The sequence below is a fragment of the Ranitomeya imitator genome, chromosome 10, assembly GCF_032444005.1.
Source record: "Ranitomeya imitator isolate aRanImi1 chromosome 10, aRanImi1.pri, whole genome shotgun sequence".
NCBI lineage: Eukaryota > Metazoa > Chordata > Amphibia > Anura > Dendrobatidae > Ranitomeya > Ranitomeya imitator.
In genome coordinates, this window is record NC_091291.1 from 150,182,064 (window position 1) to 150,209,146 (window position 27,083).

The following is a 27,083-nucleotide window of genomic DNA, read 5'->3' on the forward strand; positions in this document are numbered from 1 at the left end:
ACGCCTACTGACCGCAAGCTCCACAGAGACTGAATGATGGGACTTCTCTGCATGGTGACCACCAGGTACAATGAACGCCTACTGACCGCAAGCTCCACAGAGACTGAATGATGGGACTTCTCTGCATGGTGACCACCAGGTAGTATGAACGCCTACTGACGGCAAGCTCCACAGAGACTGAATGATGGGACTTCTCTGCATGGTGACCCCCAGGTAGAATGGACGCCTACTGACCGCAAGCTCCAGAGACTGAATGATGGGACTTCTCTGCATGGTGACCACCAGGTAGTATGAACGCCTACTGACGGCAAGCTCCACAGAGACTGAATGATGGGACTTCTCTGCATGGTGACCACCAGGTAGTATGAACGCCTACTGACGGCAAGCTCCACAGAGACTGAATGATGGGACTTCTCTGCATGGTGACCACCAGGTACAATGAACGCCTACTGACCGCAAGCTCCACAGAGACTGAATGATGGGACTTCTCTGCATGGTGACCACCAGGTACAATGAACGCCTACTGACCGCAAGCTCCAGAGACTGAATGATGGGACTTCTCTGCATGGTGACCACCAGGTACAATGAACGCCTACTGACGGCAAGCTCCACAGAGACTGAATGATGGGACTTCTCTGCATGGTGACCACCAGGTACAATGAACGCCTACTGACCGCAAGCTCCACAGAGACTGAATGATGGGACTTCTCTGCATGGTGACCACCAGGTACAATGAACGCCTACTGACCGCAAGCGCCAGAGACTGAATGATGTGACTTCTCTGCATGGTGACCACCAGGTACAATGAACGCCTACTGACGGCAAGCTCCACAGAGACTGAATGATGGGACTTCTCTGCATGGTGACCACCAGGTACAATGAACGCCTACTGATGGCAAGCTCCACAGAGACTGAATGATGGGACTTCTCTGCATGGTGACCACCAGGTAGAATGAACGCCTACTGACCGCAAGCTCCACAGAGACTGAATGATGGGACTTCTCTGCATGGTGACCACCAGGTACAATGAACACCTTCTGACTGCAAGCTCCACAGAGACTGAATGAAGGTGCAGCGCCCCAGAGTCCTGGTCGTTGCAGTAATGCTATTCTTCCACCAGGGGGAGTGATATTACGTCTGGTGGCACTAAAGGAGTTCACCTTGCCAGGTATCACAAACCATACACTACACTTCACACTCCAATCCACCAGGAAAAGCCTTGCTCCTATCTACTAGGGCACTCCTCACATTAGGGTAAAACTGGGGGGTTGGATAGAAAGTTAGTCAGACGCTGCCTGGTCTTCACCCAGTCAGTTCCGGTCAGGCAGACAGCGGGAAAGGAGAAACACCACAAAGCTGCAGACAGAGGGCCCCAGACAGGGGAGGGATCCTGTCAGAGGCCTAGACAGAAAGACACGGAGCTGCTCCTGCCCCACGTGCGGAAGCATCCTAAGAAAGGATACGAAAAGAATTGTATTGCAGAGAGTGAGAAACTAAGTCATAGCACAAGGAGAAGAAAACCAGAAGGAGTTCTGCCCTGAGAGAGCTGCCTCCTTCTGAGGCGCGTAGCCAGTGGCCGGAACACCGAGGGAGTAATAGACTGTACGCTTTACTTCATAGACCGGCATGACAGTCAATTCCAAGTTGGCTGCCCGACCTTAATACCCAAGAAGACACGGTGGCAAATTGTGGGGGTCGGGGCGTCTCTAGGGTCCCTATAAACAAGCCTCAGGCCATCAGTCATATGGGTTTGTCCTATCCACACCATCTGGGGAACAGAGAGAGACATAACATTTAGAACATCTACAACATCTATGAGGACCTTATGGGAAGCTCAGCAGGGAGGGACTACAACACTCAGGCGCTAGAGGAAGGCTACTGATTTCCACCTGGATAAGGGGACTCTGGATGTGCCTTCAGACCGGCCAGACTCTGCCTACCTCGTGGTCTGGTGCCCTGGACTGTGGATGTTGAAGCCTTCAGTAAAGGTAAAGAGACTGCAACCTTGTGTCCTCGTTATTCTCTGCGCCTTACAACATCCACCATCTACCAACTACACTCTGGGAAGCCCTGGGGACACACTTCACCTGTGGGAAGGTATACCATCTAGCTGCCATAACATCACCCCAGCGGACCCTTAAGCAGCGTCGGTCACCCTGACCGAATACCACCGGTGGCGTCACGAACATTATCCCTTTAAAGACCTTTCCCCCTCATTTCATCAACGGACCTCCCGAGGGCCACGGACCGGGTCAGCCACCGTGACATCCCCACTGAGTACATTAGTAGGGCCCAGATCCAAGTACTCCACGGCCCTTGGGGCGCTCCAAAGGGACTTCTCTGCATAGTGACCACCAGGTACAATGAAAGCCTACTGACCGCAAGCTCCACAGAGACTGAATGATGGGACTTCTCTGCATGGTGACCACCAGGTACAATGAACGCCTTCTGACTGCAAGCTCCACAGAGACTGAATGAAGGGACTTCTCTGCATGGTGACCACCAGGTACAATGAACGCTTACTGACTGCAAGCTCCACAGAGACTGAATGATGGGACTTCTCTGCATAGTGACCACCAGGTACAATGTGAATGCCTACTGACCGCAAACTCCAGAGACTGAATGAAGGGACTTCTCTGCATGGTGACCACCAGGTACAATGAACGCCTACTGACTGCAAGCTCCACAGAGACTGAATAATGGGACTTCTCTGCATGGTGACCACCAGGTACAATGAACGTCTACTGACCACAAGCTCCACAGAGACTGAATGATGGGACTTCTCTGCATGGTGACCACCAGGTACAATGAACGTCTACTGACTGCAAGCTCCACAGAGACTGAATGATGGGACTTCTCTGCATGGTGACCACCAGGTAGTATGAACGCCTACTGACTGCAAGCTCCACAGAGACTGAATGATGGGACTTCTCTGCATGGTGACCACCAGGTACAATGAACGCCTACTGACCACAAGCTCCACAGAGACTGAATGATGGGACTTCTCTGCATGGTGACCACCAGGTACAATGAACGTCTACTGACCACAAGCTCCACAGAGACTGAATGATGGGACTTCTCTGCATGGTGACCACCAGGTACAATGAACGTCTACTGACCGCAAGCTCCACAGAGACTGAATGATGGGACTTCTCTGCATAGTGACCACCAGGTACAATGTGAATGCCTACTGACCGCAAGCTCCAGAGACTGAATGATGGGACTTCTCTGCATGGTGACCACCAGGTACAATGAACGCCTACTGACTGCAAGCTCCACAGAGACTGAATGATGGGACTTCTCTGCATGGTGACCACCAGGTACAATGAACGCCTACTGACTGCAAGCTCCACAGAGACTGAATAATGGGACTTCTCTGCATGGTGACCACCAGGTACAATGAATGTCTACTGACCACAAGCTCCACAGAGACTGAATGATGGGACTTCTCTGCATGGTGACCACCAGGTACAATGAACGTCTACTGACTGCAAGCTCCACAGAGACTGAATGATGGGACTTCTCTGCATGGTGACCACCAGGTAGTATGAACGCCTACTGACTGCAAGCTCCACAGAGACTGAATGATGGGACTTCTCTGCATGGTGACCACCAGGTACAATGAACGCCTACTGACCACAAGCTCCACAGAGACTGAATGATGGGACTTCTCTGCATGGTGACCACCAGGTACAATGAACGTCTACTGACTGCAAGCTCCACAGAGACTGAATGATGGGACTTCTCTGCATGGTGACCACCAGGTACAATGAACGCCTACTGACCGCAAGCTCCACATAAACTTAATCATTGGACTTCATTGTGCCTTGTGGTCACCACACAGAAAACACCTCCTGACCACAAGCTACACAAGGACTGAATTAAGTTGATGGACAGGTTGAGTTAGGGTACCGTCACACAGTGGCATTTTGATCGCTACGACGGCACGATCCGTGACGTTCCAGCGATATATCCGTGACGTTCCAGCGATCTCGCAGTGTCTGACCCGCTCCTGCGATCAGGGACCCCGCTGAGAATCGTACGTCGTAGCAGATCGTTTGAAACTTTCTTTCGTCGTCTAGTGTCCCGCTGTGGCGGCATGATCGCATGGTGTAACAAAGGTGTGCACGATATTGTACACGATGTGCGCATAGTAACCAACGGCTTCTACATCGCACATACGTCATGAAATTATCGCTCCAGTGTCGTACATTGCAAAGTGTGACAGCAGTCTACGACGCTAGAGCGGTATTGTTATGATGCTGGAGCGTCACGGATCGTGCGATCAAAATGCCACTGTGTGACGGTACCCTTACTGTCTGTTCTTCTCTTACATACAATGAAGTTGATAAGGCGATTCCCGCAGGGCCCTGGTAATAATTAAGCCTGAATGTAATGTGGCCAGACGAGAATAGACAGGATACTTGTCTGTTATGGATGCTGTATTATTGCCACTATCATCCTTCCATGCTTGACTACACAAATACAGTCTTGCCTCTGGTCTTCATAAATGATCGCGCCCTTACCCTATATAAAAAAATGAAATATATTGCTATATTACTCAGACCCACAAATGTCCTGTAGAAATCTGCTACTAGAAAACCCCTTTCGCTGGCTGTCACAAAGTGCAGCAGAGCTTCTGTTTCCACGTGTGAGAGATAGTGGTTCTTTGTTACCAATCAATATATGAAGAGGCAGATTGGTGAACGGTATACAGCGGGCGACGCGGAGAAAGTGCAAGCCTCTGATTTCTGTCATGTATATGCTCTTATCATTGGCACTAGTGTTACCTACCGCAGACAAAATGATTCCATTCACAGAAACGGCCGCAGCAATTGACACTATGGAGTGGAAAATACTACAAAACCATTGGCAGTAGTTTCTGAAAACATGGAAATTATTGCTTAAAATAACCCCAAACACTACTAAATTTTGCTGAACTCCCTACATTATCCCTGAAGAATCCACAACACTCTTCATCTGTTTCCATGACAGCCCGCTCCAAATGTCCACATTACTCTCCATCACAGCGTTACTCTCCATTACCCTTTATTACTCCACATTATCGTCCTTCACTTTACAGTATCGGTCACAAATGTGGACCTCCCCTGTACATGTAATGGTTTTCCTTATTCTTATTGAAATGTGCACATTGCGGATTCAGATTGAAGGCAGCAAAACCAGGAGTAGAGAAACGTGTGGCACAACCTGGAGTATGTGTCAGATTATTCCTGGCGCTCCCGCTACCCTGATGATGGTTTTACGCCAATGCTCATTCTCTTTGGAGAGTCATCAATCGTCACTGGAATGATTCCATCAGTCCTGAGGGATTTCCCAGATGTGCTGAGTGCTTGTCGGATGCTTTCTCTTTACTCTGCGTCCACGTTACCCAAACCTTATCTATTGAGTTGAATTTGATGGTTGTGGAGGCCATGTTCTCTGATGCACCCTCTATCCTTCTTCCTTTTGGTCACATTGCCCTTTCATTGCCTCGTCATGTGTTTGGGTCATTGTCATTACACAAATGATGGTCCCACTAAGTACAACCAGATGGGACAGCTGTCACTGCAGAAAGCTGTGGGGGCCATGCTGGATAAATGTTTACATGAATTTGAAACCAATCACCAACACCGTCATCAGCACAGACTGCCTGTCCATGCTTCATGGCGGGCACCACACATTTAGAAACCATTCACTTACCTCTGCTGTGTCTCACAAAGACAAGATGGTTGGTACCAAAGATATCTAATTCTGTCTCATCAGATGACAGTACAGATTTCCACCGATCAGTCCATATGAGTCTTTTATTTGTGGGCATTTGCTCTTCTCTGCAGGTCTTCAACCATAGAGGCCACTTCTCGCAGTTTCATCTGACAGCTGGTGTTAAGATCTGCTACTTGATGTCTGTGCATCATTTCTGAGAGTGGTTACCAGAGGTGCTATGAGTTTGCAGTGTCTGACACTGGTAACTGATGAGCTTATCCTCTGCAGCAGAGAGAATGCTTTGTTTTCCTATTCTGGAGCGGCCCTCAAGAAGGCCAATTTCATTGCAGCAAGTGATGTTTTTCAAGACTGAACTTAAGAATACCTGCAAGGTTTTAAAAATTTTCCAGACTGACTGACTTTCACAAAGACCTTATTCTTTAATTAGATATGTGGTTCTGGCCATATTGCGGAATAGAACAGTCATGGAATAGGACTCAGCCCTGTATGGAGCTGGGCACCATCACTGCTTCTGCAATACACACCTGATGGTCACAAACACTGAAGGCCAGTGATTCCACAAATGAACTCCCTGAAGAGGCCACTTGGAAGACATTTTAAGTGACGACAGTCACAGTCTGAATCTACAATGTGCACATTTTATGGAAACAAAAGAAACCATTACATGAAAAGGGGTGTCCAAACTTCTGACCGACGCTGTATGTTACAGTCCAGGATTCTCCTTCCCTTTATGCTGCATGCCATGGTTTTTTTTATCTGGTTGTCGGATCAGTCTGACACAATGATCAATGAGTCAGTGGTCAGGAACGATCCCACAGAAAGCGAAGAGATCAGTTCTGGTATCTGCTTCCCTTCAATATTTCAGCACCATGCCAGTGGAAAAAACATGGCCACATCCATGAAAACAAGGCTGTGCTAGACATCACGCTTCACCCTCTGTATTACACCAGACTCTTCCATCGACCACAAGGAAACAACTTGTAAGTGCCAATCGGAAAAAAGCCCAGAGGTTGACGGACCCCGAACCCCACAAATAAATCTGCCTACAAGAAGAACACACCAAAAGCCAGATTCACTGACATGTAACTTGTACTAGCTTCTCCAAGCCCCCAACACCCAGACGGGCCCTTCCTGCACCTTGTCAATGTGACACAGATCACATCTACACCTGCCCCCGGAGGCACCACTGGGGGCAGTAGTACTTTCCATTACTCACTTTGGTAGTACAAATTAGAAGGTGGTGAATGGACGCAGCTCTTAGTGGTGCTAATGTCCTCCTACAAGCAGAGCACTGATCCCCAGTATACTCGGCCCTCCAGCATGGCTGCCACGTGTAGTGCCACGCTCTGGTCTATGCATCCAGCAGTCTTAACACTGTACGTTGCTCCAAAGTGTGAGGCGTGAGCGTTCGCTCGGCACACACAGGGTTGGTGAGGTAGGCAATGAACGCACAACTCGCTGCTCACGATTTAGTAAAAAGGGAGGACAGGGGGGAGGCAGCACCAAGAGACAGGAAGGGACCAAAACAGGTCTGTCTCCAAAGATGGTCACAGAAGAGTGGCATGGCCAGTGCAGTCATCAGGCTCTGTGCTGATCAGGATGGCGGCCCGGTCATCAGACAGTGAACGGTGACAGAGCTCATCCCTCAGGGCAGAGAGACGGGAGAAGGGGTCTGGTCGAGCTGTACGTTTCTTCCTACGGATACAGCGAGTGTCCGTGTAGATGGCTGGGGCTGGCTGGTGGACCTGTGAGGCGGATCCATCTGTAGAGACAATACATCCTGTATTAACCTTAGCTGCGATAATCACGCCTGAAACACAAACGGGTAAAGTCCAACATGATGGCCCTGCCGCCACCACCGCGATGCCGCCATGTGGTAGTGGCTGCAGAGTCTTCACACAATTACTTCATCAGTTTCAAGAGAATCGGTCACCAAGTTTTTGTAACTTAATCTGAGAGCAGGATCATGTCTGGGCAGAGACCCTGATTCCAGTGATGTCACTTACTTATCAGCGGGAGATTATCACCAGAGGACAAGTAACTGTGTAACCATGTATCCTCCGCATTCATAAACCCTGTGTACACCCGCCCCCACCACTGATTGGCAGTTCCCTGTATATAACCCCACCCCCACCACTGATTGGCAGCTCTCTGTACACTGTGCATAAAGCTGTCAATCAGTGGCATGGGCAGCATATATACAGAGAGCTGCCAATCAGTGGTGTACGTGGGGTTATATGTAGAGAAAGCAGCCAATCAGGGGTATGGGTGGATTTATATACAGAGAGCTTCCAATCAATGAAGTCTCTCCATGTCTCTCCATGTACAAAACTGATAGACAGACCCCAAGAGACTTGTAATCGCAGCATAAGGTGGCGCAACATAGTATTAAGTTAAAGGGGCCGAATAATATTGCACACCCCACTTTTCAGTTTTTGATTTTCCACAAAAATTTAAAATAACCAATAAATTTCGTTCAACTTCACAATTGTGTTCCACTTTGTTGATTCTTCACCAAAAATTTACATTTGGTATCTTTATGTTTGAAGCATGATATGTGGGAAAAGGTTGAAAAGATCCAGAGGGCCGAATACTTTTGCAAGGCACTGTATATGAAGGCCCGTATTGAGTTTGCTAAAAAAAAAAAAAAACACCACATAAAGGACTCCCAGACTATGAGAAATAAGATTCTCTGGTCTGATGAGACGGAAAAAGACCTTAATGGCAATAATTCTAAGCGGTATGTGTGGAGAAAACAGGCACTGCTCATCACCTTCCCAATACAATCCCAACAGTGAAACATGGTGGTGGCAGAATCATGCTGTGGGGGTGTTTTTCAGCTACAGGGAGAGGACAACTGGTTGTCAGTGAAGGAAACATGAATGCGGCCAAGTACAGAGATACCCTGAATGAAAACCTCTTATAGAGGTTCACCTTTCAACAAGACAATAACAAATTTGATTATATTTCAGTTGGTTACTCTTAGTAAGCACCCGTTCAGAACTTATTCATGTTTGGATGTGACATCAGCTTTTTTATATTTGTATTAGCCTTCTGAATGAGCACTCCTTCCCGTGGCCTCAGCAGTTTATAGTTGTAGCAGGATCCTACCCCTCCATACAGATTTAGATTTTAGTCTGAAGAGGATTCACAGGTTCCCAGAGAGATCCAGACTGGCATTAGGTCCTGGCAACGAGAAACGCCTTAATGTGGCTGCCAGGTACACATGAATTGGCCAATTTATGTGGTAAGCTTTCTCAATTTTTCATATTTCTCGTGCAGTAATGCAATTTAATTTTCATCGCCCTATCCTGGATCTCCTCTTACCTTTCCAACCGCAAATTCAGCATCTCCACCTCCTCATCCCACCCTCTCTCTGTTGGAGTCCCCCAAGGCTCTGTTCTAGGACCCCTACTCTTCTCATTCTATAAACTTGGCCTGTGACAACTCAAAGTCCCATGGATTCCAGTAGCACCTTTATGCTGATGACACTCAGATCCGGCCCAGAAGTCACCTCTCTGCTGTCCAGAATCCCGGAGTGTCTATCAGCCATATCCTCCTTCTCTCGCTTCCTCAAACTCAATGTGGACAAATCTGAACTCATCATTTTTCCACCATCTCATAGATCATCCTTACCTGAGCTATCTATAGCAATTAAAGACATCATGCTCTCCCCCGTACCGCTGCCTCGGAGTAATACTTGACTCTGTCCTGTCCTTCAAACCGCACATCCAAGCTCTTTCCATTTCCTGTCGCCTCTAACTCAAAATATCTCCAGAATCCGTCCTTTCCTCGACCATCAATCTACTAAAATGCTTGTGCATGCCATCATCTCCCGCATCAACTACTGCAACATGCTTTTCTGCGGCCTCCCTGCTAACACCCTTGCACCTCTCCAGTCCATCCTTAACTCTGCTGCCCGACTAATTCATCTCTCTCCTCGCTACTCCTCCGCTTCCCCCCTCTGCAAATCTCTTCACTGGCTCCCATTCCCTCAGCGTATCCAGTTCAAATTACTAATACTGACCTACAAAGCCATCTATAACCTGTCTCCTCCATATATCTCTGAGCTAATTTCCCAATATCTTCCCTCACGTGACCTCCGGTCCTCCCAAGACCTCCTTCTCTCCTCCACACTTATCCGCTCCTCAGCCAACCGCCTCCAAGACTTCTCCCGAATATCCCCCATCCTCTGGAATTCTTTGCCCCAACACGTCCGACTATCAACCACATTCGGATCCTTCATATGGAACCTGAAAACCCATCTCTTCAGGAAAGCCTACAGCCTGCACTGACCCCGCTGCCTCCTCACCACTACCGGAGCTACCGCCTCACCAACACCGGAGCTACCGCCTCACCAACACCAGAGCTACCGCCTCACCAACACCAGAGCTACCGCCTCACCAACACCGGAGCTACCGCCTCACCAACACCGGAGCTACCGCCTCACCAACACCGGAGCTACCGCCTCACCAACACCGGAGCTACCGCCTCACCAACACCGGAGCTACCGCCTCACCAACACCGGAGCTACCGCCTCACCAACACCGGAGCTACCGCCTCACCAACACCGGAGCTACCGCCTCACCAACACCGGAGCTACCGCCTCACCAACACCGGAGCTACCGCCTCACCAACACCGAAGATACCGCCTCACCAACACCAGAGCTACCGCCTCACCAACACCGGAGCTCCTGCAACCCTCAACCTACTGTCTCCTTCCCCATAATCCTGTAGAATGTAAGCCCGCAAGGGCAGGGTCCTCGCCCCTCTGTATCAGTCTGTCATTGGTAGATTGGTTACTGTAAGTGATATCTGTAATTTGTATGTAACTCCTCCTCATGTACAGCACCATGGAATCAGTGGTGCTATATGAATAATAATATTTCATGTTTGCATGTTATAGCGCTACAGAGTGCGGACTTATTTGTTTGATTGTATACAAGTTGGTTTCTCTAGGTAAGCACCTGTTCAGACCTTATTCATGTTTGGATGGGACGGTCAGTTGTTTGATATTTTCTCTGGACCTCAGAATTACAGTGCCATCCTACAAGGTTACACTGACCCTACAGCACCATCCTACGGGGTCACACTGACCCCACAGCACCACCATACGGGGTCACACTGACCCCACAGCACCACCATACGGGGTTACACTGACCCTACAGCACCTTCATATGGGGTAACACTGACCCTACAGCACCACCATACGGGGTCACACTGACCTTACAGCGCCATCCTACAGGGTCACAATGACCCTACAGCTCAGAGGCACTGCTGATGTGCAATATTTGACAGTCTCTGTACAGAGCGGGGGTCTTCCAGTCACGACGCCCATTCCCAGCTCTGTCAATTACCCCTGGTGCTGAGAAACAGGAGGAATAACAGAGAAACAGTTAGTTTGGTTCTTGGCAGCCTGGGATGTGGAGACATCTTCATACTGGGATCAGGGGAGCTCTTACCGGAGTGCTTCTGAGACTTAGATCTGCCCTTGGTGGACTTTTTGGGCTTAAGAATACGATCTTCTCTCAAAACTTCTGACCTCTCAGGTACAGCAGCTAACCCAAGCCTGCAGGGAAGAGGAAATGAAGGTCAGGATCATCACAATGCAAGGAACAGAGACATTTCGCTCAGCTAACTGCCAGGCATCACATGTTAGGTGGTCATAAATCCTGGTCAGCTTTTGGGCCCCATACACATTAGACGAATGTCAGTAGGACAAGCTATTGTGTATTTGGCAGCAGCCGACTGACGGCCGTGAGATGTTGGTGGTGAATGTCCAGTTTGGGACTGCTGATCACATCGTTCTCCCAGAGATAAGCCACCGGCTGATGTGACAATCGGCTGCATTCTCATAGCGAACACAGGAGCGTATGGGAAAATCGGCTAAGACGGCAGAAGCATCGATCTGTCAACAGCCATTTAATGTAAACCTTCCTCAGAATGACAAAGGAGGAGCACCATAGGGAGCAGGACAAGTTTAGGGCACCATAGTTATCACCCCCAGCTGAAGAGGAAGCCCTGCAAGAGGCGCCATCTACAGATATATGCATTATATATGCATATATCCATAGTGGCATGTTGTCTGGATTGGGTGCATACAAACAGGTTATCCTCTTTTAGGTTTTGGCTGTAGCAGATCACAGAGGTGGATGCAGAGGCGCTTGCTGAGGATTGGAGTCGCTGCACAAGTCTCCATGTAGCTCCAGTTTGATAGTTTTGCTTCATATGATCATAGAGCCATGATGGAGCGATAACCACAATATAAACTATATAATGACTGTTGTCAGACCACCTCTTGCACCATGAACACATGACCCACCAACTTGTTTGCTACCAGATGCAGCAGAAAGTTTTGTCTGTGCACCATAAAGGGGGCAGCTACGGCAGGGGCACGTACGGAGGGGGCAGCTATGGCAGGGGCACAAACCGAGGGGGCAGCTATGGCAGGGGCACGTACGGAGGGGGCAGCTATGGCAGGGGCACGTACGGAGGGAGCAGCTATGGCAGGGGCACAAACCGAGGGGGCAGCTATGGCAGGGGCATGTACGGAGGGGGCATGTACGGGGGGAGCAGCTATTGCAGGGGCACAAACCGACGGGGCAGCTATGGCAGGGGCACGTACGGAGGGGGCATGCATGGGGGGGGGACGTACGGAGGGGGCAGCTATGGCAGGGGCACAAACCGAGGGGGCAGCTATGGCAGGGGCACGTAGGGAGGGGGCATGCACGGGGGGGGGGGGGGGGGACGTACGGAAGGGGCAACTGCAGTCTGAAGGACGGATTGGTTATTATTATAAACACCCCTTTAATAACCTGCAGCAGATCACAAAACTCAGATCAGCAATGATAGATTCACTAAGTGCTTCTGCAAGACATGAGCTCCATCCACTGTAATGGAGCAGATGACATGCTGGGAGTCATGATGAAATGGATGAACGAACATCTGCCAAGACCATGTAACCACGGTCATCTCTCCATCAGCTGAAGCTTACACAGCGAGCCTGGATGGGGACAGACTGACCCGGGACTGGATGCTGCAGAGGTCTTGAGTCAGAAAGGTCCCTGCAGCTTAGAAGATGCAGCATGTCACCATACACAAAGAATAAGCAAAAAACGCACTCATGGGGTGAAAGGCTGTAACTAGACAGGACCAGCAAGAATTGTAACCATGTATGTGAAGAATAAGACCATGAGGCAGAGCTGGAAACATGTAGACATGACAGATGGAGTCTCCTGGGACAAGGGCAGGCCAGAATAGCAACGGGACCTCAGGCCATGTTCCAAAGAACCACCATTTACCAGGGACAACCTGTGATTCCATGTTTAACTATCTGAGATGTCTCAGAACAGGAAGAAAAGACGCACAACATTCACTTTAACCACTAAAGTATGGTAAAGGAAACGATAAGCATTGGAGTCAGAAAGGTCAAACGTGAAACAAAAACAGAAGACACAAAAGGAAAGAGATAACTGAGGAGTCATTACTGAAGAACGAGACGGTAGTGATGACAAAGGGGAAGAAACTGCACCTACAGCGGCAAGGAAGGAGGCAGCAGATGTATGCCACTACTAGACTGCATGAGGGTATCACCATGACAGGGAAGGAGGAAGACGGAGGTTTCTACAGTCACAGGATTAGATCAAAGCTTTATCATGCATTAGAGTTGCACTGGTCGCGTTTAAAGGGGACCCTGGCACCCAGAAAGAAGCCCTTAGCTTAGCACGGTCCAAGTACGCAGTCCTGTTTTATCACTATGAGCCCGTTGTCTATAGAGGGTGCAGCTATCAAGCCACCAAAACTTGATGCAGCAGGCTTATCAATACTACCTGAAGACCGCAAAGCCATGGACTAAACAGGCAGAAGATGGGACAACCTCCATTGCATTGACGGGCGCCATGTCAAGAGTTCAGGCGATTCTGTCTTGACACCTCAGACGCTTCTCCTCCTTGGATTATTTTACATCAAACTATGGTACACATCCTAAAATTTATATACTTTAGGGCTTAGAAACTAACACTTTATAGATGCTTCATAAAATATGTGTCTCTAACTACATAAATCTATAGGGTGCACACCGCTTTCTACCTCAGAATGGCAGCAGCTCAGGATCCTCCCTTCTTAGATCCCAAACATCTCACAAAATGCATTGTTCCATCTGTGGAAAGTGATTGATGGCTGGTGTCCATCTACATGTGCCTCCAGGAAATGGAAAGTCCACCCACATGTGCTCCCCGCAAAAGCAAAGGTGGGGTCCACCCTCACACACTGTTAGCTCGGGGACACGAGGCTTCTCAAATGGCTAAGGTCCACCCTCATGTGCCACCCTCCAGAGACTAATCGTCGGGGTCCACTCTAATGTGTCTCCACACAGACTAATAGGTGGAATCCACCCTCATGTGTCTCCCAACAGACGGATAGCTGGGGCCCACCCTCATGTGCTCCCCATAGACTGATATTTGGGGTCCATCCTCATGTGTTTCCCATAGACTGATAGCTAGAGTCCACCCTCATGTGCCCCTGCAGAACGATAGCCGAGGTCCACCCTCATGTGCTCCCTGTGGACCGATAGCTGGACTCCTGTGGCACCCGGCATATACAGTCATGGCCTAAAGTGTTGGCACCGAAGAAATTGTACCAGAAAATTAAGTATTTCTCCCAGAAAATTATTGCAGTTACACTTTTTTTTTTTTTTTTTTTACACACTTCAAACATCTGTGAACCTCCACCATGTGTGACTGCAGGTACAGTGTTCTTTTCTTTGTAGGCCTCAGTTTTTGGTAAACAGAATGATGTGCTTTATCAAAAAAACTCAACTGGGTCTCATCTGGCCAAAAAACGCTTTCCCAGAAGGATTTTGGCTCATTCACTTGCATTTTGACCCCACTGTTAGCTTTTTATGTCTCTCTGTCAGCAGTGGGGTCCTCCTGCCATGGCGTTTCATTCCATTCACAAGTGCATGGATAGTTTGTGCTGACACTGAAGAAATCAGACTGCGGAACAGCTTGAATTTCTTAGGAATTTGATTTGGGATGCTTATCTACCATCTGGACTATCCTTTATGGCAACGTTTCTTCAATTTTTCTCTGCCGTCCACATCCAGGGAGATTAGCTATGGTGCCATGGGTTGTAAAGTTATTGATTTATGTTGCGCACAGTGACAAAGGTTCTCACATCTCTGGAGATGGACTAGTAACCTTGAGATTGTTTATATTGTTCAATAATTTGGGTTCTCAAGTCCTCAGACAGTTCTCTTCTCCTCTTTCTGTTTTCCATGCTTAATGTGGCACACAGACAAACAATGCAAAGATTGGATCAACTTCTCCCCTTTTTATCTGGTTTCAGGTGTGATTTTCGTATTGGCCACACGTGATACTTGCCACAGGAGAGTGTGAACGAGCATCACATGTTTGAAACAAAATTGTTTACCAACAATATTGTCAGGCCCATTTTGGGGGTTTTGTCTGAAATTATAATAATAATAATAATCTTTATTTACATACAGCACTAACATATTCCACAGCACTTTACATTTTGCACACATCATCACTGTCCCAGATGGGGCTCACAATCTAAATTCCCTATCAGTATGGCTTTGTAATGTGGGAGGAAATCGGAGAACCCGGAGGAAACCCACGCAAACACGAGAACATACAAACTCCTCGCAGATGCTGTCCTTGGTGGGATTTGAACCCAGTACTCCAGCGCTGCCTAAATTCAATGCTAACCACCGAGCCCCCGTGCTGACCCTTTCCTTTCCGCAGCGTGGAGAGAGATGGCGATGCAGATCTCGAAGAGGAAGTTTGTCGCTGATGGCATCTTCAAGGCTGAACTGAACGAGTTCCTGACCCAGGAGCTGGCAGAAGATGGCTACTCCGGTGTGGAGGTCTGAGTCACTCCAACCAGGATGGAAATCATCATTCTTGCCACCAGGACCCAGAATGTCCTCTGTGAGAAGGGGCGCCGTATGTGAGCTGACTGCAGTGGTTCATAAGAGATTCAGTTTTCCCGAGGGCAGCGTTGAGCTGTACGCCGAGAAAGTTGCCACAAGAGGTCTGTGCGCCATAGCCCAAGCAGAGTCTCTGCGCTAGAAGCTCCTGGGAGGCTTGGTGGTGAGGGGAGCCTGCTATGGCATCCTGCGCTTCATCATGGAGTGTGGAGCTAAGGGTTGTAAGGTTGTGGTGTCCAGTAAACTACGAGGATAGAGAGCCAAGTCCATGAAATTTGTGGATGGACTGATGATTCACAGCGGAGACCCTGTGAACTACTACATGGACACCGACGTGCGCCACTTCCTGCTCAAACAAGGTCTTCTGGGCATCAAGGTGAAGATCATGCTCCCATGGGATCCAAGTGGAAAGACTGTCCAATTTGCCCTTTTTTCTGTATTTTGTGTTGTTTCAATGTATAACAATACATGTGTAACTGCAATAATTTTCTGGGAGAAACACTTTATTTTCTGTAACAATTTCAAAAGGTATCAACACTTTTGGACATGACTGTAGCTGAGGTCCACTCTCATGTGACCCCCATAAACTGACAGCTGGACTTTACTCTCTTGTGTCCCCCTCGGAGACTGATAGCTGTTGCTTACCCTATATTCCCCCATAGACCGCTAGCTGGAGTTTACCCTCATGTGTCCCACATAGCAAACTCCTATTAATTGATTGGTGGCATCAGGTAGAAGGGCTTTCACATGAGAATAATGGGCCAAAGTCCGATAGTTTAGGAGCAGTCCTGGACGCACGGGGAGATGGAAACGCTGTTTAAGACAGATGAAGAATTGCATTGGTGGTTGTCCTTGCTGCAATGAAGGCTGTGGACATCTCAGCATGCGGCCTTTCCACCAGTATGAGGGCGTTTCTTCCTCTACGGGTGCCATAGCAATCATTTATAACTACTGATCCATCACACAGAATACAACCTTATAGCAGACCATGATGTCCTGTCACCAGGTGTAACCTGCAGGCATTTCCCTTTTCTTTACAGGCCCTTAGGGTTAGCGTGAAGCTTGATTCCTGGTAAAAAGCTGGACCTTAACCTAAACCACCGACAATCTACACGCGCTGTAGAGCGGGTGAGTGAAGATATGACTGCACCTGCCATGATGACATCATTGTGTGATGTAATTTTGCAGCATTCAGTGCTTCTCCTCTGATGCCACGGCGGGATGGCAGTGGGGTGACTGCACCCTCTGTAACTCAGAGGAAATTGTGTCTGGTATGGATGCCGAAGACAGGACAGAGTTGATGTATTCACCTTCTAATGTTCACAAAATAGTGAATATCTAATGACACAACATCATGAATCTGTGTCATGTGAATTTTTGGCCTTATGTGCATTGTTCCCCTTTAAAGCAAGCCAGGGTCATAAAAACAGATGCAAAGGACCCCCTATGTTTTCCCTCCCTCCAGGAACCCACCCCTCACTTCCCTCTTCCCCCTTCAGACATGGATCACCCTTACCTATTGGATGGAGGAGTTCATGACATCAACACTGCTCAGATAGCTGAGATCAATCAAAAACAGACACAGTTATTGAGGACAGCACTCAGGAAAGAAAGGAGGGCAGGGGGCTGCACTGGGGAATCATAGCAAAACCTGATACTGTTACAGGGGCTCCCACAGGGGCTCCCACACTCCTGCAGGTGAGAAAGGCATCTAAATTACACAAAAACATCACGGCGTGAAAATAACCCTAATCCCGTACACAACACAGACAACAATGACACATTACTAAAATACATTGCCACTATACTGAGACACTGGAGGACAGACCAGAACGCTGTGGGCCAGGGCTTCAGAATGGAACAGGGACGCAGAATATGCCAGGGCTTCAGAATGGAACAAGGTCGCAGAATATGTCAGGGTCACAGAATGGAACAAGGCCGCAGAATATGTCAGGGCTTCAGAATGGAACAGGGTCACAGAATATGTCAGGGTCACAGAATGGAACAAGGCCGCAGAATATGTCAGGGTCACAGAATGGAACAAGGCCGCAGAATATGTCAGGGCCGCAGAATGGAACAAGGTCGCAGAATATGTCAGGGCCGCAGAATGGAACAGGGCCGCAGAATATGTCAGGGACACAGAATGGAACAAGGCCGCAGAATATGTCAGGGCTTCAGAATGGAACAAGGTCGCAGAATATGTCAGGGCTTCAGAATGGAACAGGGCCGCAGAATATGTCAGGGTCACAGAATGGAACAAGGCCGCAGAATATGTCAGGGCTTCAGAATGGAACAAGGTCGCAGAATATGTCAGGGCTTCAGAATGGAACAGGGTCGCAGAATATGTCAGGGCTTCAGAATGGAACAGGGTCGCAGAATATGTCAGGGCTTCAGAATGGAACAGGGTCACAGAATAGGTCAGGGTCACAGAATGGAACAAGGCCGCAGAATATGTCAGGGCTTCAGAATGGAACAGGGTCGCAGAATATGTCAGGGTCACAGAATGGAACAAGGCCGCAGAATATGTCAGGGCTTCAGAATGGAACAAGGTCGCAGAATATGTCAGGGCTTCAGAATGGAACAGGGTCACAGAATATGTCAGGGTCACAGAATGGAACAAGGCCGCAGAATATGTCAGGGCTCCAGAATGGAACAAGGTCGCAGAATATGTCAGGGTCACAGAATGGAACAGGGCCGCAGAATATGTCAGGGTCACAGAATGGAACAAGGCCGCAGAATATGTCAGGGTCACAGAATGGAACAGGGTCACAGAATATGTCAGGGTCACAGAATGGAACAAGGTCGCAGAATATGTCAGGGTCACAGAATGGAACAAGGTCGCAGAATATGTCAGGGTCACAGAATGGAACAAGGTCGCAGAATATGTCAGGGTCACAGAATGGAACAGGGCCGCAGAATATGTCAGGGTCACAGAATGGAACAGGGCCGCAGAATATGTCAGGGCTTCAGAATGGAACAAGGTCGCAGAAAATGTCAGGGTCACAGAATGGAACAGGGCCACAGAATATGTCAGGGTCACAGAATGGAACAAGGTCGCAGAATATGTCAGGGTCACAGAATGGAACAGGGCCGCAGAATATGTCAGGGCCGCAGAATGGAACAGGGCCACAGAATATGTCAGGGCTTCAGAATGGAACAGGGCCGCAGAATATGTCAGGGTCACAGAATGGAACAGGGCCACAGAATATGTCAGGGTCACAGAATGGAACAAGGTCGCAGAATATGTCAGGGTCACAGAATGGAACAGGGCCGCAGAATATGTCAGGGCCGCAGAATGGAACAGGGCCACAGAATATGTCAGGGTCACAGAATGGAACAAGGTCGCAGAATATGTCAGGGTCACAGAATGGAACAAGGTCGCAGAATATGTCAGGGTCACAGAATGGAACAAGGCCGCAGAATATGTCAGGGCTTCAGAATGGAACAAGGCCGCAGAATATGTCAGGGCTTCAGAATGGAACAGGGCCGCAGAATATGCCAGGGCTTCAGAATGGAACAAGGTCGCAGAATATGTCAGGGCTTCAGAATGGAACAGGGTCACAGAATATGTCAGGGTCACAGAATGGAACAAGGTCGCAGAATATGTCAGGGTCACAGAATGGAACAAGGCCGCAGAATATGTCAGGGCCACAGAATGGAACAGGGCCGCAGAATATGTCAGGGTCACAGAATGGAACAGGGCCGCAGAATATGTCAGGGCTTCAGAATGGAACAAGGTCGCAGAATATGTCAGGGATTCAGAATGGAACAAGGTCGCAGAATATGTCAGGGCTTCAGAATGGAACAGGGTCACAGAATATGTCAGGGTCACAGAATGGAACAAGGTCGCAGAATATGTCAGGGTCACAGAATGGAACAAGGTCGCAGAATATGTCAGGGTGTCAGAATGGAACAAGGTCGCAGAATATGTCAGGGTCACAGAATGGAACAGGGCCGCAGAATATGTCAGGGTCACAGAATGGAACAAGGTCGCAGAATATGTCAGGGTCACAGAATGGAACAAGGCCGCAGAATATGTCAGGGTCACAGAATGGAACAGGGCCGCAGAATATGTCAGGGCCGCAGAATGGAACAAGGCCGCAGAATATGTCAGGGCCGCAGAATGGAACAGGGCCACAGAATATGTCAGGGTCACAGAATGGAACAAGGTCGCAGAATATGTCAGGGTCACAGAATGGAACAGGGCTGCAGAATATGTCAGGGCTTCAGAATGGAACAAGGCCGCAGAATATGTCAGGGTCACAGAATGGAACAAGGCCGCAGAATATGTCAGGGCCACAGAATGGAACAGGGCTGCAGAATATGTCAGGGTCACAGAATGGAACAGGGCCGCAGAATATGTCAGGGCTTCAGAATGGAACAAGGTCGCAGAAAATGTCAGGGCCGCAGAATGGAACAGGGTCGCAGAATATGTCAGGGTCACAGAATGGAACAAGGTCGCAGAATATGTCAGGGCCACAGAATGGAACAAGGTCGCAGAAAATGTCAGGGCCGCAGAATGGAACAGGGTCGCAGAATATGTCAGGGCGTCAGAATGGAACAAGGTCGCAGAATATGTCAGGGTCACAGAATGGAACAGGGTCGCAGAATATGTCAGGGCGTCAGAATGGAACAAGGCCGCAGAAAATGTCAGGGTCACAGAATGGAACAAGGCCGCAGAAAATGTCAGGGTCACAGAATGGAACAGGGTCGCAGAATATGTCAGGGTCACAGAATGGAACAGGGTCGCAGAATATGTCAGGGCGTCAGAATGGAACAAGGCCGCAGAAAATGTCAGGGTCACAGAATGGAACAAGGCCGCAGAAAATGTCAGGGTCACAGAATGGAACAAGGCCGCAGAATATGTCAGGGTCACAGAATGGAACAAGGCCGCAGAATATGTCAGGGCGTCAGAATGGAACAAGGTCGCAGAATATGTCAGGGTCACAGAATGGAACAGGGCCGCAGAATATGTCAGGGCCGCAGAATGGAACAAGGCCGCAGAATATGTCAGGGTCACAGAATGGAACAGGGCCGCAGAATATGTCAGGGCTTCAGAATGGAACAGGGCCGCAGAATATGCCAGGGTCACAGAATGGAACAAGGCCGCAGAATATGTCAGGGTCACAGAATGGAACAAGGTCGCAGAATATGTCAGGGCCGCAGAATGGAACAAGGTCGCAGAAAATGTCAGGGTCACAGAATGGAACAAGGCCGCAGAATATGTCAGGGTCACAGAATGGAACAGGGTCACAGAATATGTCAGGGCCGCAGAATGGAACAAGGCCGCAGAATATGTCAGGGTCACAGAATGGAACAGGGCCGCAGAATATGTCAGGGTCACAGAATGGAACAAGGCCGCAGAATATGTCAGGGTCACAGAATGGAACAAGGTCACAGAATATGTCAGGGTCACAGAATGGAACAGGGCCGCAGAATATGTCAGGGTCACAGAATGGAACAAGGTCACAGAATATGTCAGGGCCGCAGAATGGAACAGGGCCGCAGAATATGTCAGGGCCACAGAATGGAACAGGGCCGCAGAATATGTCAGGGCCGCAGAATGGAACAAGGCCGCAGAATATGTCAGGGTCACAGAATGGAACAGGGCCGCAGAATATGTCAGGGTCACAGAATGGAACAAGGTCACAGAATATGTCAGGGCCGCAGAATGGAACAGGGCCGCAGAATATGTCAGGGTCACAGAATGGAACAGGGCCGCAGAATATGTCAGGGCCGCAGAATGGAACAAGGCCGCAGAATATGTCAGGGTCACAGAATGGAACAGGGCCGCAGAATATGTCAGGGTCACAGAATGGAACAAGGTCACAGAATATGTCAGGGTCACAGAATGGAACAAGGCCGCAGAATATGTCAGGGTCACAGAATGGAACAGGGCCGCAGAATATGTCAGGGTCACAGAATGGAACAGGACCGCAGAATATGTCAGGGCCGCAGAATGGAACAAGGCCGCAGAATATGCCAGGGTCACAGAATGGAACAGGGCTGCAGAACATGATGAGGCTGCAAAATGGAACAGGGCTGCAGAATGGGCAGGGACCAAAAAATATGTCAGGCCGCAGAATGGACCCAACTGACGCGCACACAGCAACATTACGGGGCTATTTCTCTTCTGGAATCAAAAACTCATTGTCAACGGACTTGGGAGCAAACCTGTACACTCACTCAATCTTGGACACTGGTTACCTGGACACTTTATGAAGTGAGTGATTCTGCTAGTTTCAGGATAATGCCTTCCTGTCAGGTTATTCCGGTGTAGGGCATAATCTCGATGGAAGTGTTTGCTCCTCCATTCATGATGCATCATCATCTAGGATTTCTCAGGCCTTCAGATCTTTCCCAATTTCACAGGAGCACTACTTGAGTAGGTCTTATGGTTTTGGAAGCAGCCACAATTCACAAGACAGACGGCCAGAATCCTACAGACATGTGCCAACAATCCTGTAATTCGTAGTGGTATGCCCATGGAAGGAATGGAGAGACCCAGAGAGCACAAATACACTTTATTTAATGTGCACTTCACAATTCAATACTGATATCATTTATTGGCAGATAACAGACGTCCCAGGCCTTACTCCACAGAGCAGAACCTTCTCGGGGAAATTGGCATTTCTGGATTGCACTTTGCGTTGTATTGGCAGAAAATCTGAGCAGTGTCAAGACTACCATTAATAACCACTGACGAAAGGTTCTCTCAATGTGCTCCAACATGGGGTCACCCTGTACGACACCAGCATGTGAACTGCGAACAGAGACCTAGCTCTATTAGTCCATGGTTTGGCTGGAAATCATATCCATCAAGAAGCAATCCTACAAGCACAAACCTGATAAACATGGTGGGGCAGAAACGTTTTGTGAGGTATGAACTGACAGGTCCTAGTTTACAAACCCTCGAGTGTCTGGCCCCAGCATACAGCTTTCAGTAGGTGGCAATGTTTTTTAGAACATTAATATTCAATTCACTTAGTTCCTCGTTAAGAAAACCATAAATGTAAAAATAACTGAGGAGATTCAGGACTATGCCGAGACAGGATCTACCTAGAAAAGTAAATGGTCACTGAAGTCCACACCCCCACCCTCGAGCAACAAGTTTGTCCCTCAGCTCAACATCACACTCACCCAGCAGTGCACAGAACCGCTGTCTCTGCGTGTATTCGCTCTTCTCTCCTGCGTCCTTCTGCATGAGGGGACGAGTCAGGTGGAGCAGGGCGGTAGCTAGGACTCTCATGACTGCTTTTTGCTGGCGACCCAGAAGACGGGGGAGATTGGTGTAAAAAGTTAGGAGGCTGCAGGGCAATGCTAGAGCATTCTGGAGGTGGGGGAAGCAGACCTGGGCGAGGCCTGGCTCTGGCACTGAGCTCAGGGGATCCATGTCTGGAACTTAGGGGACTTTGGGTCAGTGGCGAAAGGCGTGAAGGCTGCAGCACCACTTGATGTAAGCCTGGTTCCAGTCTTCGATGCTGTCTGGGACTCATCTGTGGACGTGCCCGACTTTCAAACCATCGAGCATCCATCCCAAAAGGCCCTGGTTCAGGGATGTCTGGGTATGGAAGCACTGGGATCCCCATCCCTTGGCTAGTATGCCGAAGCTGGCCTTGCGCAGCCAGTTGCATAGCTGCATCCTGCCATGAAGTTGGGTGAGGAGGATGTGGACGACTTGGTAACCTTCCTGCCCAGCCTGAATGTGGTTCCAGAGGTAAGATGGCTGCATAAGATGGGACCTGTAGTGAGTTGGGAGGTGGACGCCCCCGAGGAAATGGGGCTGGGGGAGGTGGAGGTAGAGGACGCCTCATCTCACCAGCTTCATACCGATGCTGGACAAACATGGAAGGAGATGAAGGAGCTTCAAGTCCACCGAAAGGGAAGTCTGGCCCTCCCCACTGATCTGGTGAGCGCCCCCCAGTTGGGGTGTGTGTAAGAGGCAAAGTACTGGTGGAGCTGTTCTCCCCATTCTCTTCTGGAATAGGTGGAAAAGAGCCTTCAGGAAGCAAAGGTGGAGATGACATAACAGAACTTAGTGGGCTGACTTCTGGCATATAAAAAGGAGGAGGTGGATCCGAGTCCCGAGGACTACTGCTCAAATAGCCATACAAGTGGCTATGATGGTAGCTACCAGGTCTTGACTGACCTGAGGCCTGCTGCCTTACTTCTGGAGACTGATGTTGAAAACGTGGGCTGTAGGCAGGAGGCTGAAGCGGAGAGTCCTGACTAGATGATAATGGGGTAAGGTGGGACTTTAAACCTGATGGCTCGTCATTTTCCTCATCAGACTGTCGGAACTCTGGGTACATATCCGTTTCCTCTGCAAATGGGAATCCTTGAATTCTTCGACTACGCAGAGCTGGCTCCTGGTCAGGGCCACCTGTAACAAAACGTCCATCTGGACCCCTGCTGATTAACTCAATGGGAGTAGTAACTTCTGCTTCTGCCTGACTGACGCTATACTTCTTGCTGGTCATGGCACGTTTGGTCTTCTTGTATAATGACAGTTCCTTTTCTCGGCCTGGACTTAGGGGCCTTTTTGGTGGAAGGCCCTGATCCTCTGAAGACTCTGAGGGAGCACGTAATGTTCGAACACTCTCTGGACTGACCTTTCCAGAAGATAACCTAATAAAAATAAAAAGTACCTGATATGGGTATTTTAGACTGACCTAGAAGAAAATACAGCAATTCAATCGAGAAGCTGCGTGCACAGATTACGGATTTCTCCTTAAAGTGTCCATCTACGGGTCTCCATCAGGGTTAACAAAAGCCCTCACTGTGGGATGTGCACCTCTTGTTGGAGACAACCAGGGCTCCTTACAGTGCCTTTATACATGTCAAGTGGACTCTAGAACATTAACTAGTGGCAACAATAAATGCCCACAGAGAAGTTTCAATCCACAAGTAAGGAAAAGTGAGCAGAGCTGGCACAGAGGAAGTGTTGGGAAGAATAGTCTAGAATTAAGGATGACCAGGAATCTACTCTTCTTCTTATACCAACAGTCCTGGTCTCATAACTCAGGCCTGGACCTCGGGCATCTGACAGATTAAGCTAGCCATGTATTAGGGTTACTGATCGGTCAGTGACTTATGTAAATCGATATCTCAGGCGAGATACGGTCATCATTATTATGTAGCAGAACAATTATTCTACGAAAATCTGACTTTGATTGACATTACTTGAAAATGTTGCAGAAATTGGTCTAAATCTGCCTTTTGAGACAACCAAAATTTCTAGTGTATGACCAGCCTTAGAAGAGCACATCATCAGTGCCATCCCAGGCCCCCTGTTACCTCCCTGAATTCAGCCAAGCATGAAGAAGAGAGAGTTTACTTACGGAGACTCCATGCTTTTCCGGCAGTGTGTGATGGAGAGTGGTGGATCTGCAGAGAAACAGTCACAAGTTATATTTCAACCACTGTCTACAGCCATCCATCACCTCACCAATCTCAGCCCTATTACAAAAATCCAAGGGATTATACCCTTTTCCCTGCCCAGTGAACATCTCAGTCAGGGAAGCACTTGCTAAGACCCAGAGTACAGCAGATATCGGACATGTCCTTAGCTCTCGATTGCAGCTTGGTGAAACTTTCAGGGTTTAACTTTAACCCACAACTAAGCTGGTGGCTTTGTTAGGCTGTCTGGAGAAAACAAGGAAGATACCCTGGCACAATGTGTAATCCTCCACATGGCTTAGTATGACCTCAGGGGAGGCGTAACAGGAACTTTATGCATGCTATCCCCTGCAAATATCATCTAATTCTTTATTGCAAGGTGCATCTGCCCATAATATTTCCACTACAACGGCTGTCTCAAGGGTCAGCTCCTCAGGATGACACGGATCTGCTCATCTGATAGTTTGGAGGGTTGGGAACCAAACTAAATGCATTGTAGCAATTATTGCTTTAGGTACTAAGATCCCAGATGGATTAAATGAGACACTTTTTTGTATCTTTCCTGTAGAAGGATTTGTTTTATCTTTAGCGTGCTTTAATTTTTATGCTTTAATCATTTATTATTGTCTATACGATTACAACAATGCTTTTCTTTCCCATAGCCTTTAACTCTAAAGGATATTTCATCTATAGGTCTTTGGAAAACAGATTGAATGAATAAAATTAAAACAGTGCCGTAATGTGCTGCATACATCAACAACATATTATTTAACACAATAATGGATTAGGTTATTTATTTTATTCAGGAAGCCTTCACTGGCCCAACTCTATTTATGTAATTATTTACACCCATCACCTCTTGTTCTTTGCATTCAGCATATGTCATGTTTTGTGTTTCTATTGTATCTGTTCAGATGAAGAATGCATTTAGTGATGTGACTGCACTTTGTGTATAGAATGATTGTGGGCAATATTGCACTTTATCACGCACACTAGCACTTTACTTCTGTGTTTGCACTTTTTGGCAGCTTCCCACCCAAGTTTCCCTTTTCAGATGCAGACATCTAATTAATTAAAATGTGAAGACACAAAAGAGAATAGTAAAACCAAAAACACTCAGTTTGAAAAAATGTTGCAGTAATCCGCAAGTGCTAGTAAAAGATGTAAAAAACAGGGTATTTGGTTGATACGTTTTTTGCAAAAAATGTATACTAAGCTGCTCTACCAATCTTCACGGTATACCCTTATCAGAGCAGTCCTAACTAATGTATGCAATCCCTATCTGATGTATTTAAAAACCTGATCATCTGTATATAACCTGTGTGAACAGGGTTCAGAGAGGAAAAATCCATGTGTGCATACAGGGTAGAACAGCTATTGTGCAGATAGCCCAAGAGGAGTGGTGGAACTCCCCAGTCTTGTAGACACAAGAGAACAATTATGGAAACAGGAACACATGGGCTACTTGCACAGTGAACAAGTCTGTAGGATCATGTTCACACACCACCAAGAAACCTGAAGACACAAAAGAGAATAGTAAAACCAAAAACACTCAGTTTGAAAAAATGTTGCAGTAATCCGCAAGTGCTAGTAAAAGATGTAAAAAACAGGGTATTTGGTTGATACGTTTTTTGCAAAAAATGTATACTAAGCTGCTCTACCAATCTTCACGGTATACCCTTATCAGAGCAGTCCTAACTAATGTATGCAATCCCTATCTGATGTATTTAAAAACCTGATCATCTGTATATAACCTGTGTGAACAGGGTTCAGAGAGGAAAAATCCATGTGTGCATACAGGGTAGAACAGCTATTGTGCAGATAGCCCAAGAGGAGTGGTGGAACTCCCCAGTCTTGTAGACACAAGAGAACAATTATGGAAACAGGAACACATGGGCTACTTGCACAGTGAACAAGTCTGTAGGATCATGTTCACACACCACCAAGAAACCTGAAGACACAAAAGAGAATAGTAAAACCAAAAACACTCAGTTTGAAAAAATGTTGCAGT

At 48.1% G+C, this 27,083-nt stretch overlaps 1 protein-coding gene and 1 pseudogene across 4 annotated transcripts in view; one reads left to right on the forward strand and one right to left on the reverse strand.

The window, feature by feature from the left end:
* Positions 1-4,433: 4,433 nt before the first annotated feature.
* Positions 4,434-27,083, reverse strand: part of IGSF9B (immunoglobulin superfamily member 9B) — a 195,517-nt gene continuing 172,867 nt past the window's right edge. For 2 of the 4 annotated variants that reach the window (XM_069742378.1, XM_069742377.1), the window contains exons 17-20: positions 25,015-25,060; positions 22,814-24,301; positions 11,187-11,293; positions 7,141-7,486 (exon numbers count right to left, since the gene is read on the reverse strand). In XM_069742378.1, the coding sequence (XP_069598479.1) occupies positions 7,272-7,486; positions 11,187-11,293; positions 22,814-24,301; positions 25,015-25,060 (1,856 nt within the window). In that variant the 3' untranslated portion in view covers positions 7,141-7,271. Of the gene's footprint in view, positions 7,487-11,186; positions 11,294-17,189; positions 17,233-22,813; positions 24,302-25,014; positions 25,061-27,083 lie in introns of all 4 variants that reach the window. The other 2 variants (XR_011315543.1, XM_069742380.1) reach the window with 2 other exon arrangements.
* Positions 15,500-16,264, forward strand: LOC138651556 (small ribosomal subunit protein uS3-like; annotated as a pseudogene).